This window comes from Scomber japonicus, chromosome 17, assembly GCF_027409825.1.
Source record: "Scomber japonicus isolate fScoJap1 chromosome 17, fScoJap1.pri, whole genome shotgun sequence".
NCBI lineage: Eukaryota > Metazoa > Chordata > Actinopteri > Scombriformes > Scombridae > Scomber > Scomber japonicus.
This window is the reverse complement of record NC_070594.1, coordinates 31,624,852-31,643,572: the sequence shown is the minus strand read 5'-3', so window position 1 is coordinate 31,643,572 and position 18,721 is coordinate 31,624,852. Positions and strand designations below refer to the sequence as shown.

At 41.3% G+C, this 18,721-nt stretch overlaps 1 protein-coding gene across 1 annotated transcript; it reads left to right on the top strand.

The window, feature by feature from the left end:
• Window positions 1-11,749: 11,749 nt before the first annotated feature.
• On the top strand, window positions 11,750-18,227 carry LOC128376917 (uncharacterized). The gene is made up of 9 exons (XM_053336766.1): window positions 11,750-12,045; window positions 14,250-14,462; window positions 15,024-15,159; window positions 15,251-15,639; window positions 15,872-16,182; window positions 16,293-16,468; window positions 16,930-17,102; window positions 17,263-17,477; window positions 17,806-18,227. Exons 1-9 carry the CDS (start codon window positions 11,750-11,752, stop codon window positions 18,090-18,092), a joined length of 2,196 nt encoding a protein of 731 aa, XP_053192741.1. The 3' UTR covers window positions 18,093-18,227.
• Window positions 18,228-18,721: the final 494 nt, after the last annotated feature.

The following is an 18,721-nucleotide window of genomic DNA, read 5'->3' as shown; positions in this document are numbered from 1 at the left end:
CAGATCTAAGTTCAGCTGTTAGGGTAAATGTTCCCTCCTTCTGTCCTTTCGTCCTTCCTTCATCTGTCCTTCCTTTCTTCCTTCCTTCATCTGTCCTTCCTTTCTTTCTTCCTCCCTTCCTCCCTCCCCCCCTCCCTCCTTTCCTTCCTTCTTCCTCCCTCGTTCCTTTCCTTCCTACTTCCTTCCCTTCCTCCCTCCTTTCCTTCCTTCTTCCCTCTTTTCCTTCCTACCTTCCTTCCTTCCTTCCTTCCTCCCTCCTTCCTTTCCTTCCTTCTTCCTCCCTTGCTTCCCTTCCTTCCTCCTTTCCTTCCTTCCTTCCTTCTGTCCTTTCTTCCTTCCTTCATCTGTCCGTCCGTCCTTTCTTTCTTCCTCCCTCCCTCCCTCCCTCCCTCCCTCCCTTCCTCCCTCCTTTCCTTCCTTCTTCCTCCCTCCTTCCTTTCCTTCCTACTTCCTCCCTTCTTTCCCTTCCTCCCTCCTTTCCTTCCTTCTTCCCTCTTTTCCTTCCTACCTTCCTTCCTTCCTTCTTCCTCCCTTGCTTCCCTTCCTTCCTCCTTTCCTTCCTTCTTCCTTCCTTCCTTCCTTCCTTCCTTCCTTCTTTCCTTCCTTCCTTCCTTCCTTCCTTACTTGAGGTGCAAATGACATAACTAGTAAGGCCTGTTTAAGGGTTAAAGTGTCTTGTAAAATATATGTTCTTCTTTTGTCCTCACAGGCTTTGTTGCTTCTGGTCCACATAAATCCCAAACTCATCCGTAAGATTCGGCTGACCAAAGCTCCGGAAACGTTAGAAGAATTGTACAATGAACTGCGTCAAAAACTTGAACTTGTGGGTGAATTCTGTATACAGTATGAAGACCCAGACTTTGGCCAGGCAGTTTGCAACCTGACTGACATAGCAGAGTTACCTTCAGAAAAGGCTGTCTTGCATATTCTGTGGAGCAATGAGGACATGCCATCACCAGCATCTCCAACACCAACTGGGTCATCCTCCATCTCTTCCCTTGACACAGCCAGCATGGGATCTCCAGACTCAATCCACAGCTTATCTTCAGTTGTGCGGACATATAGGAGGAATGTTTCGCAGTGGCCCACTCCGTTCCCAGTACCAGAATTCTCATACGATGTTGAACTGATACTCCGCAGGGGGAATGACACGTTTGAAGTATTAGGGAAGGGTTTACAAGTAACCAGAGATGTGAAAAGAGAGATTCTGGACAAGTTGGCACAAGAAATATTTAATGTGAAAGCCTACCCTGAAAAACATGAGTGTGAGTCTGTTGCTGCTGAACTTGTCAACAAACATCCCTGCCTCAAAGAGCCTGGTGGTGGTACTGGATATGCGGGATGGACAACCAGCATAAGGTACAAGATGGGGAACTACAGATCAAAACTACGTCAAGCTGGATGTAATGAGGTTGGTGTCAACAGGAAATCAAGAAGGGAGCAGGTGGATGATTATGGTGACAACAGGCGAAGAAGAGATGATGATGGAGATGGTGGTCCGGAGGGAAGGTTTTCCTTGAAAAAGCCAAAACGAGGTGAGGTCAACCATGTACCTGATCATCCTGAAAGCTACACTGAGGAGGACTTGGAAGACCTGAGGTCTTCCCTGGTTGAAGCCATGAAGAAGAAAAACAAGGACATGGAGTTCATCAGACAGAAGATGGATGTCACATTCTCCCTTAGGAGAATGCAGATTGTAGAGATGGAGCCCATGGTCTCAGAGGTTCTGGAGAGGTGGCCCGGTTTATTTCTTGAAGAACAGGTAAGGCATCTTTTTTATTCTTGAACCTGGTGTATTTGTTTACATTTGTGTTATTGCTTTTCATATTAGTGTATGAAGGTTTATTTGTATCATGGCTGAGAGTTTACAGTCTTAATTCTAATAATGAAATCACACAATCAGCTTGTTGTATTTGTATTGCATTTGTTTAATTCAGATTTGTCAAGAGTTCACTCGTGTGACCACCAAGGACCTGATGGGAACATTTAAAGCTGCCCTTGAGATGTTCACCCCTCGTCTGCTGAAATTGTATCGTGCGAGGAAGGGCGCCTTTAGTCGAGAGATGGAAACCCTTTTGGAAATGCTCGACAATCAGGTTGTTATATTGACTACAAGGCCTTTTCTTCAGTTTGGCCACTGGTATTTAAACTATTAATCAAGAAGGAACTACCAAGCTAGCACTCTGCACTTTTGGTGTAATATAACTTAATTATTTTTTGCATCAGCTACACTGGTGATTGAGTTCCATTTTGATTGCACTTTGAGCCCCCTCTTTGGGTTGATGAAATAGAGTGCTTGACATCAAAATTTTGACTATTGGTCAAATCTTGAGCTTTTGGCTGATTTAGAATCAGCCCTGCCATGCTTCAGAGTGGCTAGCTACATGCATTCACAAAGTCTTTAAATCAACCCTAAACGTTCATTTTCAAAGATGTGCAACTCACCAAGTGGTTAGTGGTGATCGTTGAGTGTTCGTCAAACACTCCATTTCATCCAAGACAACCAGAAAGGGGGCTCAAATAGTTCAAAATAGTGACCTTGTCCTTAAAAGACAAAAAGAAACACTAACAAACTAACAGAGCCTGCAATTATTTTATCTGCCTACATGCACAATTGTAGAGATGGTAATACAAATGGAACAAGTGCACATGCACAAGTATGTTTCACAGAGCTAAACAAAAATATTTGTTTGTCTTTATATTCTTCCAAAACAGACATCTGACATCACAAGTCATCGCAGACAGGCAGCTGTGGAAGGCCTTCCCATATTTCTGCGGGAGAATACTGAGAAGCTTTTCTCTAGATGCCTGGTGAGTGCAGCTTGGAAGACCTTTAGCTTTTAGTAATGTGTTGTATCGCAAAGAGGCCATTCACAAATAGACATCACTCTTTATCGACTAGTTTTCTACATCACATTATTTCAATGGTGTTTTTGTCTTGTCAGGCAACTGATGCAGATGACGAACAGATGAAGGGCATCAAGATGGGGGTCCTCACAGTGCTTGATGATGATGACACAGTCATTAATATTGCCCTCGTGTTGGAGGAAACCATTGTCCTGAAAGACATCCCAGACACCCCGACTGCGCTTGCGTATCTTTTTGGCCTGCTTTATGCACTCAATATGGAGTTCCCAAAAGACGTCAGGTATACCTTTGAAACTATCCAGCATATTTTCATGGAAATGTCCACCAATTGCTCACAGCGTGTCCGGAGCCTCAAGACCAAGCTGTTAAACCAGTGATTCGTTTTCCATGGGGATGATTTCTTTTATCATGTCTTAATTTATTTTGTTTGGATATTTTGTAAGTCTTCACATAGACCACTTAATACTTTTTATGTTGTTACTTTATTTTGACTAAAAACAAGTATTTTATTTGTAGCTGTGATATAATTGTCACAAAACTGATTGTTTCTCAGTAAAAGCAAGCTGTGTTTCAGCATTACTTTTAGTCCGCATCTTTGCTGGTGTGGCAAGTGTCCATGGGGATGATTTCTTTTGTCATGTCTGTTCATTTATTATGTTTGGATATTTTGTAAGTCTTCACATAGACCACCTTATTTTTTTGTTGTTCCATTTGATTTCCCCAACTTATTGTGTATAGTCTAGCTCTTAAATTACTGTAAAGAGAATACAGTATTGGTTGTTCAATAGAAGTTTCACCATTACAGCATGCATGTTTGCATTTTTGGCTAATAGGAAAGTGAGGTTCAGATTGGCTTTTTCAGACGTGTGAACAAAATAACTTTGTTTTTGAAAGGTCTCAATATGAGTCTGAAAGTAAAAGAAAAAAAGCCAATATTATGGTTCTGTAACCTGATGTTGCTTGGGTATAAGGTTACTTGTTTACATTGTGGAATTGCAAAGCTGTTTGAAAGTGATTCAAATAAACATGTGAAATGAACTGATTTTACTGTCAGTGGATGATTTAATGTGGGGGGTAATTTAAACTCAAAATAGTAAGTTATTACAGGGCATGGTAATCTGAACTCAAAATAGTAAGTTTTTACAGACTTGAAAGTTCCAGTAACTTGAATTAAAAAAACTTAGTTGGCAGAACTCGCTAGCTGACGCAACTTAATAATTGTAGCTCTGCAAAACTTAAAAAATTAAGTTGATGCCTTCAACTCAAAAATTCTGTGCAGTCAGTTGCCTTGAAAATTTGAGTTGAACTAACTTTTTCTTTTTTACAGTGCTGCTGCTTTGTCTCGGCTCGGTGCCAGCTCACCTTTTGCTTGCTGCTGTTCTGTCTGCTTGGCTGCTGCTGCTTTGCTGCTGCTCCGCTGTATTGCCTGCTAGGGTGGCGTTTTGACTGCGGGCTATGAGGGGCCGTCAGGGACATAATTCAGAATACGCTATTCACAAACACAACTCAAATGTCTTCACACACACACAACTCAAATGTCTTCACACACACAACTCAAATGTCTTCACACACACAACTCAAATGTCTTCACACATACAACTCAAATGTCTTCACACAAACACATAACTGAAATGTCTTCACACACACAACTCAAATGTCTTCACACACACATACATAACTGAAATGCTCTTACACACACAACTCAAATGTCTTCACACATACAACTCAAATGTCTTCACACATACTACTCAAATGTCTTCACACCTACAACTCAAATGTCTTCACACATACTACTCAAATGTCTTCACACCTACAACTCAAATGTCTTCACACATACTACTCAAATGTCTTCACACCTACAACTCAAATGTCTTCACACATACTACTGAAATGTCTTCACACATACAACTCAAATGTCTTCACACACACAACTCAAATGTCTTCACACACACAACTCAAATGTCTTCACACACACAACTCAAATGTCTTCACACAAACACATAACTGAAATGTCTTCACACACACATACACAAATGTCTTCACACACACATACATAACTGAAATGCTCTTACACACACAACTCAAATGTCTTCACACATACTACTGAAATGTTCTCACACACACTACTCAAATGTCTTCACACATACAACTCAAATGTCTTCACACATACAGTAGTAGCCACTTCAAAGTTCCCCTCCAAGCTGAATGCCAGCTGAATGCCAGCCGACTCCCAGCCAAGTTCCAGCCAAGTTCCAGCTGAGTTCCAGCAGCTGGAGAGACCCCCTCCTTCTCCTGGGCGTGTCTATCTTTTCCTGTAAACCCGCCTATTCATTGTAATACAGGGTTTGACCAGAAGATGGCGCTTCTGTCACAAACTAGCCCACATTCTCATGTTTTAGGAATTGTTACTGTCAGGTCATCCAGATTCATCGAATCAAATCCAAAAATTAAATAGCCTACTGACTGCTGATTATTTTGTTATTTGTTTTGAACCTAACACAAAAAACGAAAAAAAAGCCTTTTCATATTTTAATTTTAGGCTCAGATAAATAATATGAAATGGCAAAAACGGGCCACAGGACTGTATTTGATTATGGGCAATTATACAGCACATTTGTGCCAGCCAACCCTGGTCTATTCAGTGCATGCGTTAAGCCAGGTAAGCCCAGCCCCCTTATTAGCATTATCATTGCTCAACCTTTTGTTTGGGTTTAATGGGCCATTTGGTTCCATGGTCACACAAATCACGCACAGAGATCAGAATAGTGTTCATGGACGTCGGAACTATTTTCTGAGAGGGGTCACTGTGAGCTTTCATAATAGTCAAATCTCTCTTGCGTCAGGTTTTCAGCCTGCGCAAGGCTGAGAAAGAGCGCTCAGATGCCGCGACAGATATGGGCCAGACAGAGTTGAATGAGCATTAATTATATGAAAAAGATAAATATAAGTCAGACAAATTGAGTTTACATTCAGATTTGTTATTATTATTACAGTAGCTAACTAGTTAATTAAATATTGGTGTAAAACTGAAAACTCAACCGCACATGTGTGCTGGACAGAGTGGGGGCACTAAACACATCTACAACTACACCCCTCACTCACTTAGAAAAGATGTAAAAATGAAAACTCAACCACACATACAGTAGCATATGTGCTGGATATAGTGGGGGCACAAACAGTGTCTTGATCTTGATTTTCGGTGGGGGAGGTGTCCAGCTCGAAGGTGATGGGTTGAGGGGGATGGTTGCAGTGCTGTCCCATTGTCTTTCAAAGCGAATGCCCCCCGTCCCCCTCTGGCTCGCACTCACATTACCTCAAAACCCAAGTGTACTCAAGCACAATTGCCTCCGGCACATGCGTTGCGCAAAAGGCGCACATAACGCGTGCTGCGCCGGTAACACACAACACAGCCGATCAATTAACACAACGCACTATGATTAAAAAGTACAAGCATATTCTTCTGAGTCATGCCTGAGTCATGCAATAGCCTACTACAGATACTTGTGTACTGATTTCATTGACGCTCGCAGCCTCTCCAGCAGCAGCTGAACAGACTTAGTTTAACTGAATGACTTGGAAGTCGCCAAATGACTTGCTTTAACGAATTTCGTTAGTTTATATAATGCAGATTTGTAAAATATTAGTTTTATGAGGGTCACAGTCACAGACTGTAGAAACTTAGCATTTCATAATGGTGGTAGCAGCGGTGCAGCAGATGTAATGAAGTCCACGCAGCACACTGGATGTAAACTAATATTAAGCCTATAGCCTATTCATTATAATGTCCATGGACATAAATTGAGTTATTTTGCCTTAATAATGATAAAATAATACACAAAAAAGTGGTCGGATTGGGAACCCATATAATATTAACACTATGTATTAAATAGCGTGTCCTGTTTTAAATCACTAGACTGGGTTTGTCTCATGGGCTGTTTCTTGGTTTGACAGTGACAGTGATCAGTCAGAGGAATTATTAAGTGTCTGCGAGTTATTCCTGTGACACACGTTGTCCTGTCAGATGTACGGCAGCTTCAATTGCATCTTTCTAATGGATTAACTATATTGTATGCTTCATTCAGCGACTTTATACAGAAGAATAGAAGAAGAATACAAGTAATATTAGTGTATATAATATTTAGCCTAGTATTTTAATCAGGTTTAATCACAGGGTTGTAACATGATGAATCCGGTTAATTTTTTTTAATCGTTGGACAGCCTAATCTTTTCTATGAGCAGTGGGTCTAAACACACCGCTCCTCCCCGTGGATAAATGAGGCATTGCAGCTGGTTTTCACTCGGGCAGCTTAGGGGTGTTCCCAGTCGGGGCCTCATTGACCACACACTGTAAGCCCGGATAAGTTGAGTTTACTTAAAAAATTGGAGGAAACTGGTTGCCTTAAAAAATTAAGTAATGTTTGAGGAAAACTTGAGTGAATTTAACTTAAAAAAATGAGTGGATTGTTGTTTTGAGTTCAGTAAACTTAATATTTTTGTAACTTGTTGTAACTTAAAATCATTAGTATTATCAATTGCTTTGCCCCTTTATTCCACTGAAAACTCAAAGTTAGGTGCACTAACCTCCAAGATGATTAAACTTAAAAACATTAGTAATATTAATTGCTTTACATATTTACTTCACTTACAACTTTGAGACGAATACACTAACCTCCAAGTTGATTTACCTTAAAAATTCCTCTACTATCTGAAGAATAAAGATAAAAAAACTATACAGATTAAATTAATTAGGAAAATAAAAAGCAAAACCAGTACATTTTTGTCTATATGTTTTATTCATCTTAATCATGCAAAATCAGTGGCAATGCATAAAAGTGCAACATTACAAACCACAAGTATTCAGAACCCTGTTTTAAAGTACACCAATCAGCATGGAATTAAACTACAAAATCAGTGCAAATTCCATAAAACATACTGTAGCTAGAAACTGCTAGATCAGTGGCAATGCATAAAAAACCAGCATATTAAACAGTGCCAAGAGAGCAGTGGTCTAAGTATTCAGACCCCTGTTTTAAACAGATTGATTGAACAGGTGATTTTTCAAAGACTGAATTTTAGGTTTCAGCTCACCTCTGCCCAGGTTTAGCATAACCTGCTGAATGAAGTGGAATGTGTTTTTCATGCACTTGGGGTAGTCCAAGTGCAGGGCATACATCAGTCCAAAAAGGACACAGAAAGCCTGTGGCAAGTTGGCCAGCTCCTCCATTACCACACTCCCTTCTAAGACGATGCTCACTCTGGATGGGTTGAGTTGAGGATGTTCGTCAATGCAGAGGATTCCCACTGAAGTTTCACTGTACAAGTCCTTGTCAGTTGCATCCTAACAGAAAAAGAAACAGACAAAGAGAGGACATTGTAATGTAAATAATGCTGTGTTGACCACAAAAACTGAAAAAAGGACAACACCAATGAATTTAAATTGCCATAATTTTAACTGTGCATTACAAGAGCTGTATAAAAACCTTGATACAAATTTAAGACGAGTATTGTCCTTTAATCTCAAAAAGTAAGAATTGATGTAATAGTTTTTTTTATAGTCCTCAGTAAAATAAAAAGAGGGGTCCCTCCTTGTGTCCCCATCTCATACTAGCTGATGGCAACTTCACAGAAATAAAGAGGTAAAGGTGAAAGTTCAAATTTTTGTACATGTTGTGTAGTATTTTTCTTTTTTTAAATAATAAATACATATCAGATGGTCGTGTTGTGAAGCAATGATGCAGATATTCAAAAAAAAATTCAGTTACTTACCGAGCAGGTTTTGAAGAACGCAGAGGGGTCATCCCCCAAGACGATTGGCAGTCCCCGTGACTCAAAGAAGTCTTCCTTCAGATTTTTCCCCACCACCCGGGTGAACTCGCAACACACCTGAAAATATAAAACATAGCCCAACATGTATAGGCCCATGGTCAAATGAAAGACATTTATGACCCTCAACACAACACAATTTGGGTCACACAGTATTAACCACTTTTTGTCTCAAAACAGGCATACAAACCTGGCTTTCGGAGAAAAGCGCTGGCCATCGCTGTACAATCTGGGTAATTGCAGGCTTTTCTGTCACAACTTCTTTTCTCCGAAGAGCAAAGGTCCTATCCACCTCTTTCTTAATGAGGGACCCATTTGGCTTCGCCTTCATCATCTCATTGACTAGAACCTGGCGGGCTGCTTCCAGGTTGTGGTCGTCCAACCCCTCTGGATATTGAGGCAGGAAATTTATTTCTCCTTTCCTTGGCTTCTTGATGTCCTTGTTTGGAGGGTCGCCATTTGAGGAGTGTCTTCCACGTTTACGACAATTGACAGTGACGTCAAGTCGGCCCAGCTTGCACATTTTGGCTCTGTAATTTCCAACCTTGAACTTCAGACTGTTTTTCCATCCAAGGCAGCCAGAGGGTGACCCCGCTTCTTTAAGACATGGGTGCGTTTCCACTAAAGCTTGTGCAACAGCTGCTAAGTCTTCCTTTGTTGGGTATGCATCAAATGCATAGATGACCTCAGCTAATTTCTCAAGGATATCATGCTTTAGCTCTTTTGTCACTTTGAGATAGGCTCCATCCCTGAGATATAACAAGTTACCTTGACGGAGTCTGTACTCGACGTCAACTGAAAATTTAGGAATTTCAAACACCTCTGGCCATGGCACACTTCTATCCAGAGAGGAGGTGGACAGGATCTCGGTGTCTGCCAGGCTGCTTGTGTCACTACAGACTGAAGACTGTGCAACTGGTTGTTCAACTGGTTCACTGACAGGTACCAATTCAATCACAGGGATCATTTTAATGGTTGGCCAGCCAATCAAATCTTCAAGTGTGTCCGGTCGTGTTGTCATTGTCAACTTTCTGATGTCTCCCTGTGAGACAATAACCCTCATGATGAATTTCTCTTGCAGAGCCATCTGGGGAGAAAGGATATACACAAGAATTTAGCAAATAACATATCGTTTCAGTGTTACCATAAGTTCTCCTTGGACCCTGTATGCTGATAACGGGAGGACATCATTCAGCTCCGATATCTTGACCACATATGTAGAGGGGATATCACCACAGAGAAGTTGGTAAGATCTCAAATGCTCACAGTACCATGCTGTCATTTTGTGGGAGATGAACAGGATTTCTGTGTTAGCTGTAACAATCTTTTCAATCTGGGCAAATTCAGAGAGACCTGAGCATGAGCCAAAAGAAAGAATCATGCCTGGATGATACATGATTCCATCTATGCAGACAGATGACACATCCAGAATAGACTCTACCTTTGCAATGTCTTCAGCAAATACTCTCTGAACATTCAAAGGGAAAGAGGCAAGCAAAACTGAAGTAACCCTTGTCATTTCCACTGATGGTTTGAAAAATGCACTGCGGTCAAGATGGTAACTGACTGCTTTCTGGTGTTTTGTAGCAAGTGTCATTGCAACATTTTTTAAATTTTGAGTGTTCCGAATTGCTTTTTTAAAGAACTTGTGTTTTCCCTCGAAGCGCATTGTCCAAACATCGCACAAGGGACCAAACTTCCTCACAAGGTAAGAATAGTGTTCCAAGTAGTGATGCTTTGACTTTAACTGAAAACCTGGAAAAGTTGACTGCAGCAGCCGTCTGTGTTCTGTTATTTTACATTCCATGAAATGCAGTGTCTCTTCAGTATGCCTTGGTGCCACAGCCAGCTCGATTATGTCTTTCAGAAGCAACAGAATTTCCCAAGTGTCATCACCCTCAGGAACACAGTGACCAATAAGAAATGGGAGGAGCCTTATGAGACACCAATTCTCATGGCCATTTCCACCAATGCTTCCTTTGGTGGAAAATCCCTTTCCAATCATCTGAGGGCGATCTGTTTTGTCCGTGAATGTATAATTAAAGTGTCTGATGGCCTGATTTAGTGTATGTAACGTGAAATACCTCTTGCTTATCAGATCTGTAAGACAGAGGGACAACTCAGTTGGCACAATGCCTTCAAAGAGATCATGTAAAATGTCAGGAGGATACCCGGTGACTACATGAAAGTGCTTGAGATTTTCAGTTAACGGACACGCTCTTTTCACACCATAAGTCTGGCTCAGTGCTGTGTCCTCTCTCACCTCCTGCACTTGCCTATCATGAGAGTCTTTGTCTCTGAGCTGAAAGAATCCAGAACAAACCTCTTGCTGTTGCGCGTCTCTGCTGCTCGCCAGACAGAATCTGCAGAACTTGTCGACCCTGAAGCTCTCCAGGAATCCAGCAAGAGAGTGAGCCCCAAGATTATCAGCAGAAACATACAAGACTGTGCCCTTCACACTTGCACCTAGTGACTCTATGTAAACACCATTTTGCTCCAATATCTTTAGATCATAGATGAGTGGTTGCAGAACTTTTGCATAACCACAGTCTTTAACTATAGAGGTGTTGCATAGTAGAGCAAGCTGTATTGAGTTGAGAGTGGACCTGTATTTTGCAGGTATGTTTGCAATGACCCAGTATACAGCACACATTTTATGTTTCAGTCTTGACGTTCCTAGAGGATTGGATGTAAAGGCCAAGAGCAATTGTGAACTCATCGCTTGCAAGAAGAGAATTTTCATTAAAGTACTGCCCATCTGCATAAGACGTGTATTCCTGCAATACATGGACTTTTTCTGACATAGCTTTGTCTCAAATGTCTTCACACACACAACTCAAATGTCTTTCATTTCAGTAGTGTGTGTGAAGACATTTGAGTAGTGTGTGTGAAGACATTTGAGTTGTATGTGTGAAGACATTTCAATTGTGTGTGTGAGAACATTTGAGTTGTGTGTGTAAGAACATTTCAGAGGAACCGGAAGGCGTTTCAGTGTAAACGGAAGGCATTTCAGTGTAAACGGAAGGCATTTCGCATCCGGACGTTGTACGGAGCACACATGTCGTTCCAGGCTGGTCAGCTAACTGACGCTGCAGCGTTATTAAATAATATTTTGGCGTCAGCAGAATCGATAAGAACGCTGGCGAATGCAACCACGACCGGAGCAACCACGCAACAGCCAGTTGCCTCAGGTGCCCACCCCGTGAAGACTCGTCTCAGAACTTTGTTTCCTTCTGGCGGCCGCAGCAGTCGTAGCAGGCAGCCACTGGCAGCTGCTGGTCCTGTCCAGACTTCGGTGCCGCGTTACCAGGCACAGTGCTTCGGCACATGGACAACAGGCACAAGGAGAAAAAGGTGAGATGGATATTTACGCCGTATTTTTCTATTTTAACTAGGGGTGCATAAGCTGCTGCGTCTGCTGCCGCTGTGAGGATCAGTGTGGAGACAGAGCTAAGTTCACCACTTAACGCACGCTGTTCCGTCTACGGGACGGGACGGATGTTAGGAGGTAGCCACAAATTCTTCTGGATGTTTTAAACACCAACCCTTAAACATATATATTCATGCCGTACATTGTTAGAAAGCTTAGATTGTTCTGATTCATTCAAGACCACTCACGACTTATATGGTTGCTCACAGCCGTAATAGTATTAGCGATTAGCTCGGCTAGCCCCTGAGCTAAGTAAGAAAAGCTATAATGCCTACATACCTTCAAAGTCTTCCCTTTATCCACAACGATCATCTTATGACTCAGGACTTTCTGTACAGCTCACCAAATATCCATTCTTGTGAAATATGAAATCCGTTTCCATAAAACCGAAATACTTTCCTCAATATGTCCATGTATTTAGTCCAACACGTAACGTAATAACACAAATAACAAGCCATATACGGTCCGTTTACATCATTTCCTGACCTGCACGTTCATCTCATAGTACACGTGACTAGATGTTTACGACCGTGAGCCTCTCCTGCTTCTGACGACACCACACACAAGCCAATCGGTGTTTAGGATTAGGCAGTACATGTCTCCAAAGCCAATGAGGATATGTGACCGACGACAACGTGGGTTTGATTGACAGCTGTTCTAGTCTATGGAAATATTCGGTGAAATGAAGTTGATAACCTTTTAGCCAATAGTCAGAGGTTTCCAATGGTGTATGACACTAAGCTATTAAGTTTGGCTGTCCATAAACAAACTCCAAGCGTAACCGGCGTGCGCCCTGTGCGTAAAAGAGTTGAACCATATATCATTACGCACTCGGCATTTTGGTACACGGTTGGTTCTTCTTTGACTAAACATATGACTTATACCAAAATAAACAGATAGATAGATAGATATGGCCAAACAAAAAAATATGGTTATATGTAATAATAATAATAATAATAATAATAATAATATGGCGTCAGCTTTCATTAGAGACCAAGATTTTGATTGTAGGCAAAGGGGATGTGAAGTTATAGGTGTTTGATTGTGGTTATACAGCTTTGGTAACCAAGTGTCCATTTGGAGTCTCCAAAAAGGACCTGAGGAAAACGCATGGACATACCTGTTGAAAAATAATTCTGAAAAATTCATCTTTTGGTCTTTTGACTCCAAATTTGGACTGCATGAAGCCAAGACATGTGGCTGTGGCCTCATTGTGTCTATATCCCGCTGAGAGGTCCCTGAATGTCTGTGTCATTGTAAAGGCAAACCTATGGGCGAGTAAACAACCCCATCATTGTAAACTCTGCCACTCTTTGTCAGTAAGTCACAGAATCACACAGACTGAGAGTGTTTCCTTTCCAATGATACCAGACACATCTCTGAGTCTCAAACTATGTGGGATCTGTGCTGCTCACAACTTGGGCATGTCGTTTAGGCTAACAGCATAAAAAACTGGGGCGTGTGTTAAGTGGTTAATGATACAAGTTATACAACGTTAAGAAAGTGGAGGAGAAAACATTGAGCTACTCGTCGTTTCGTTTATGCTGTTGTAACCAGTGGCGTGGCGTGGGGGAATTTTACAGGGAAGCCAACAGAGATAAGAGAACTAACTCGCATTTTTTTGGAGGGGGGGGGGGGGGGGTAAAACATGGAATAAGCCAACGGGCTGTGCGGCGAGCAATAAGCGAGTGGCTGTTACCGCAACACACGCTGTCTCTCTCCCTGCAGAAACCCAACAAACTGCTAAATCGTATCTCCACCCTCTATTGCTAACTTTGATCTTATCTCAAACGTGTAGCTACGTCGTGTATGAATTATTGTAGTGTGTGAGCATTGGTCGATTCTGTCAGAGGTAAACGCAACCTGGCATCCCTTCATACTGTGCTGGCAAATCAAAGAATGGTAGTGTCACAAATCTGATCGCTCGTTTTTTTTTCGTACAACACTGTCCAGTCAGTGTGGGAAAGGCTGATAGGCTACAGTTGTTATCCAACTTGTTTATGTTGTAATGTCTCAGAGAGAGCAAGACATATGTTCTGTTTTGGTTCATCTGTTGTTATGCCGGTCTCTGAATTGTATTTAAGATGTGCCAGCCTGACTTACAGTGTCTCATGTCCACTGATTTCAGAGCCCTAGCACAGCAGCATGACCATTTCAACAAAGACGTGATACTTCTTCCCAATCCATCATGGGGAATTGTCTGCAAACAAGGCAAAAAAGTATGGCTACACAAACATGGACACATCCTCAGTGCCTTTGAGTTCCAGAAGGCCTGGAACCACCAGACTGTAATACAACGCATCCGGGAAGGATTTGGTGAGCGTATTCCTGAAGATGTCAGGTAAAAGTTCATTTACCTTGTCTTTTTTACCTTTGTGTCTCATAAAAAAAAACACACACACACACACTTTCCTTCCTTCTCTCTTCTTTCTTTCTTCCTTCCTTCCTTCCTTCCTTCCTTCCTTCCTCCCTTCCTTCCTTCCTCCAACCTTTCCTTCCTTCCTTCCTTCCTTCTTTCCTTCCTTCTTTTCTCCCTTCCTCCTTTCTTCCTTCTTTTCTCCCTTCCTCCCTCCTTTCTTCTTTTCTCCCCTCCTTCCTCCTTTCTTCCTTCTTTTCTCCCTTCCTTCCTTCCTTCCTTCCTTCTTCCCTCCCTCCTTCCTTTCCTTTCCTTCCTTCCTTCTTTTCTCCCTGTCTTCATACTCATTCAGCTGTGTCTGCATCCAAATTCAAACCTCATCAGTAATTCAGTTTGGCTTCAGCTTTTCAACATCCACCTATCCAAATTTGGCTTCAGCCTTCCAGCGGACAGCATTCACTCCGCAATCTCTTCAGGAATTGCATTTTCTAGTTGGTCATTATTTGCCTGGATTAAAACATTTTCTTTGTTCCCTTCTTTTTGCAGCCTCCAGTTGCTGATGGCTTGTGGCAGTAAACTGGTGTGCCCTAAGCTCCAAAAGGGTCAGGACCTGAGTGCAATTCTCATTCAAAAGGTTTACAAAACTAAAGTTCTTTATGTAAAACCATCAAGGACGCTTTTGGTAAGTGTGCATTTTTATTTGTTATACATGCATCCATCCATCCATCCATACATCCATCCATACATACAAAAATACATGTTTTATATTTCAGGATGACAGTGAAGATGAAAACCAGCATTCAAGGGCTAATATTTGCATTAGCAGTGAAGAAGACTGCCCTGCCACGAGCCCCAACAGTGGGGAAAGACAAAACTGGAAACCTGACACAAGAGGTCCTGAGAGTGATCCTGATGGAGCGTGCCTTGCAGGAAGTGATGGTATCCCTGGCACTAGTGGTCCTGAGGGTGGTCCTCCTGGCTCAAGCAGTACAAGAGGCATATTTGGTCCAGAGGAAGTCTGTCTTTCAGGACACAGTGGAAAAAGCAGTATTGACGAGGACAACTACTCTTCTTATTTAACCCTCGTCGCTACCATTTCTGGTGATAGCTCTGAGGATGAAGGATTGCAGCAGGCAATAGTTGCCTGTATGGAGAGCCGCATGTGAGTAGTGCACATAGGTCAGGAGTTTGAGAAACAAGGATGATCTGATCATTTACATAGACTGTTTATTTCTTACACTGTACATTGTGTATACTTCTGAATTGGTTTTGATGTACAACCATGACGCTAGAGGGGAGTAATTACTACAGATAGTACCTTTTAAATATAGGCAGATTGTTAAAAATTGTATCACATTACTGTTTCTGATTATTATTTTTGTGTTTTCTCATAGTAGTGAGAATGTTCCTGCGAAGAAGATACTGCTGGAACTGGCCAGCAAAATTAACGTAAATCAGCGGTGCAGATTTAACATTAATAGATCTGCTGTTTGGGAGGGGGCCATTCGGGGCTTCAAGAGGTCGTCCTATGAGCCCAACCTGATGATGTCTGTGAAGTTCTCAGATGACATGGGAAAAACCGAGGAAGGAGTTGATTTAGGGGGTCCAAGGAGGGAATTCTTGAGGCTCCTAATGGAGAGCATTGCAAAGTCCTCCATGTTTGAGGGAACAGAAAACAGCAAAAACATTGCTCTCAACAGTACCGGTACTGTTTTTTTTCTTCTCTTTACTGATTTATATTTTCAATTAGTAAAATTAACTGATCATTATTACTTTCTAACATTATTGCCTGTCTCTTATTTTGTTGTTTTGCAGCTCTAAGAGAGGACTGGTACTACATGGCAGGGAGAGCCATTGCAATAAGTTTGGTACATGGTGGTCCCTCTCCAAACTTCCTCTCACCAGTAGTATTTTCTTTACTGGCTGGCGTTTCACCAAATCCAGTGCTAGAAGACATAGCTGATCCAGACCTCTTGGAAAAAGTCAAACAGGTCATTTGCATCTCTTACCCTGATGACAGGAACAACAGGCCCACTCTAGTTTGACACAATCCTAAACTCTTCTATTTTGTGCTGTGATTTGAATTGTGCCACAATTTAATCAACACATTTGGTCATTAAAGTGTGTTTTTTCCCCGCCTATTTAAACCACTGCCATACATTGTCACAGTAGAAGCATGCACTGTGATAAAGTGGTGGGGACCTGCTGATTCCTGAAATTAGCAATACAGGGTTCTGCTATCTTAATTAGTTGTCAGAGTTGTCTTGGTTGTCTCACAGTTTTGTTCATGCACAGATGAGAACTGCCTGATCAAAGGAGATGTTTTTAAATTTTGTCATATTCTATTCCATTTATTATTACTAATGTTTTCACAAGTGTTAACCTTAAGTTATTAACTAATTACTAGCTTCTGCAGTATAGTAAACCAGTATGCTGCTCCTTGTGATGTCAGGTATCAGAAAGCACAACCATTGAGGACCTTGAGAAGGCAAAGGCACCTCTGCTTGACTACTTGGCCAATGCAGGATGTCTGAGGCCTCTCCGGTCAATCAGAGACAGGGATCTGCTGGTACAAGACATAGTAATGTTTCAGGTCATCCACAGGGTTCAAGGTCCATTTCAAAGGTATTCAGTGTTCGTTTACAGTTCATAGGAATATGGAATATAATTTTACCTATCAACCAACATAGACTAAGTTTATGGATTTTGTAATGTCGAGGTTAGGCTGGAACAAGTTATTTTAAATGAAGTAAACAAACACATTTGTTTGTTTTGATTGTTATAGATTCTGTGAAGGACTGAAAACTCTTGGGGTTCTGGAGAAAATCCAGAAACATCCAGACAGTTTTCGCCCCCTGTTCTGCCATGAACCGAGCATCCTGACTGCTGAACAGGTGGATGATCTTTTCACCATTCGGCTGTCACCAGGAGGAAGCAACAAGAGAGTTGCAGAAGAAGTGGTGGTTACCTACTGGAGAGACTATCTTCAAGATGCAGAAGGTACAATACTTGACATAGATCCTTGCATTTAGGTTGACAAATTATCTGTGTTTTATCAAGAATAAACTACCTTTGAGGTTTCAATGGGAAATTAAAATACATGTTTTTGTATGCATGCGTATATGTATATTGAATATAATGCATTAATGTTAGAGGAATAAAAAAATACAGTAACAATACATTGAACAGTTTATACACTTAAGAGATATTAAAGATCCTTATAAAGCAAATTAAAAATAGCTAATATCAAAACATGGAGTGGAATTTTTTGCTAATTGGGTTCATAGACACTTAAGCCTTATGATTTAATGAATTATCTATTTTGCAGAAGAACAAGGGCCATCTAAACTGCAGAAGGTATTGGCCTTTGCTACTGGCGCGTCTGTTGTCCCTCCCATCGGGTTTTCACCAAGTCCATCTGTGGAGTTCATTCATCAGAGAGATGATGACTTTTCTCCCACACCCATGTTTCCGACGGCCAACACATGCATTAACTGCATCAGGTTGCCTATCCATGTTTCATTCCAGGTCTTCAAAGAAAAGTTTGACTTTGCTTTAGACAACACCTATGGATTTGGCAGAGCCCGATTACCATACCATATGTATATTTGTTGATGTCACACTTTTTTTTCTCAAACTGTCCTTAAGACATAGTGTTCACAAATTCTTCGGAAAAAACATCACAAAAAAAGATACATCGCATCTTTACTGAAATACATTCAGGAGTGAGGAAAACAGATCAATGCCATAGTTCCCATCATTTTCCAAAGGATTCACCAATTGAATCCTGTTCATTGTGGTTTCATTTATAGTTACGTTAATGTCTGGAATTGTAATGTGATTATTTGTCTCAATTTCTGGCAAAGGCTCATGTTCATTAAAGTCATAGTGGTTATCCATATGAACAATGTCATTTATAACAGGTTGAATTCCTATGTTGTTAATAACACCTGAATGCCACAGTTGAAGTGGTGTCCGCCCGCCTTGTGTGGAGAGGCCATGGTTGTCCCACTGATTAATGAATTCTGTTACTGCCTGCTGAATTCTTGGCAAATAAACATAATGCAAACAAAAAAGATGAATTGAAAAGGTATCCTCGATTCAATGAATCGAGGATACCTTGTTCTTCCATGAAGTTAAATATGTTGATATAATGTCTACTAACAACTCTATTGAGTTCTGCCCATAGTCTTTCAATTCTCTGATTATGGACTGAAACACCTGTAATGACACTGTCCAGGCCT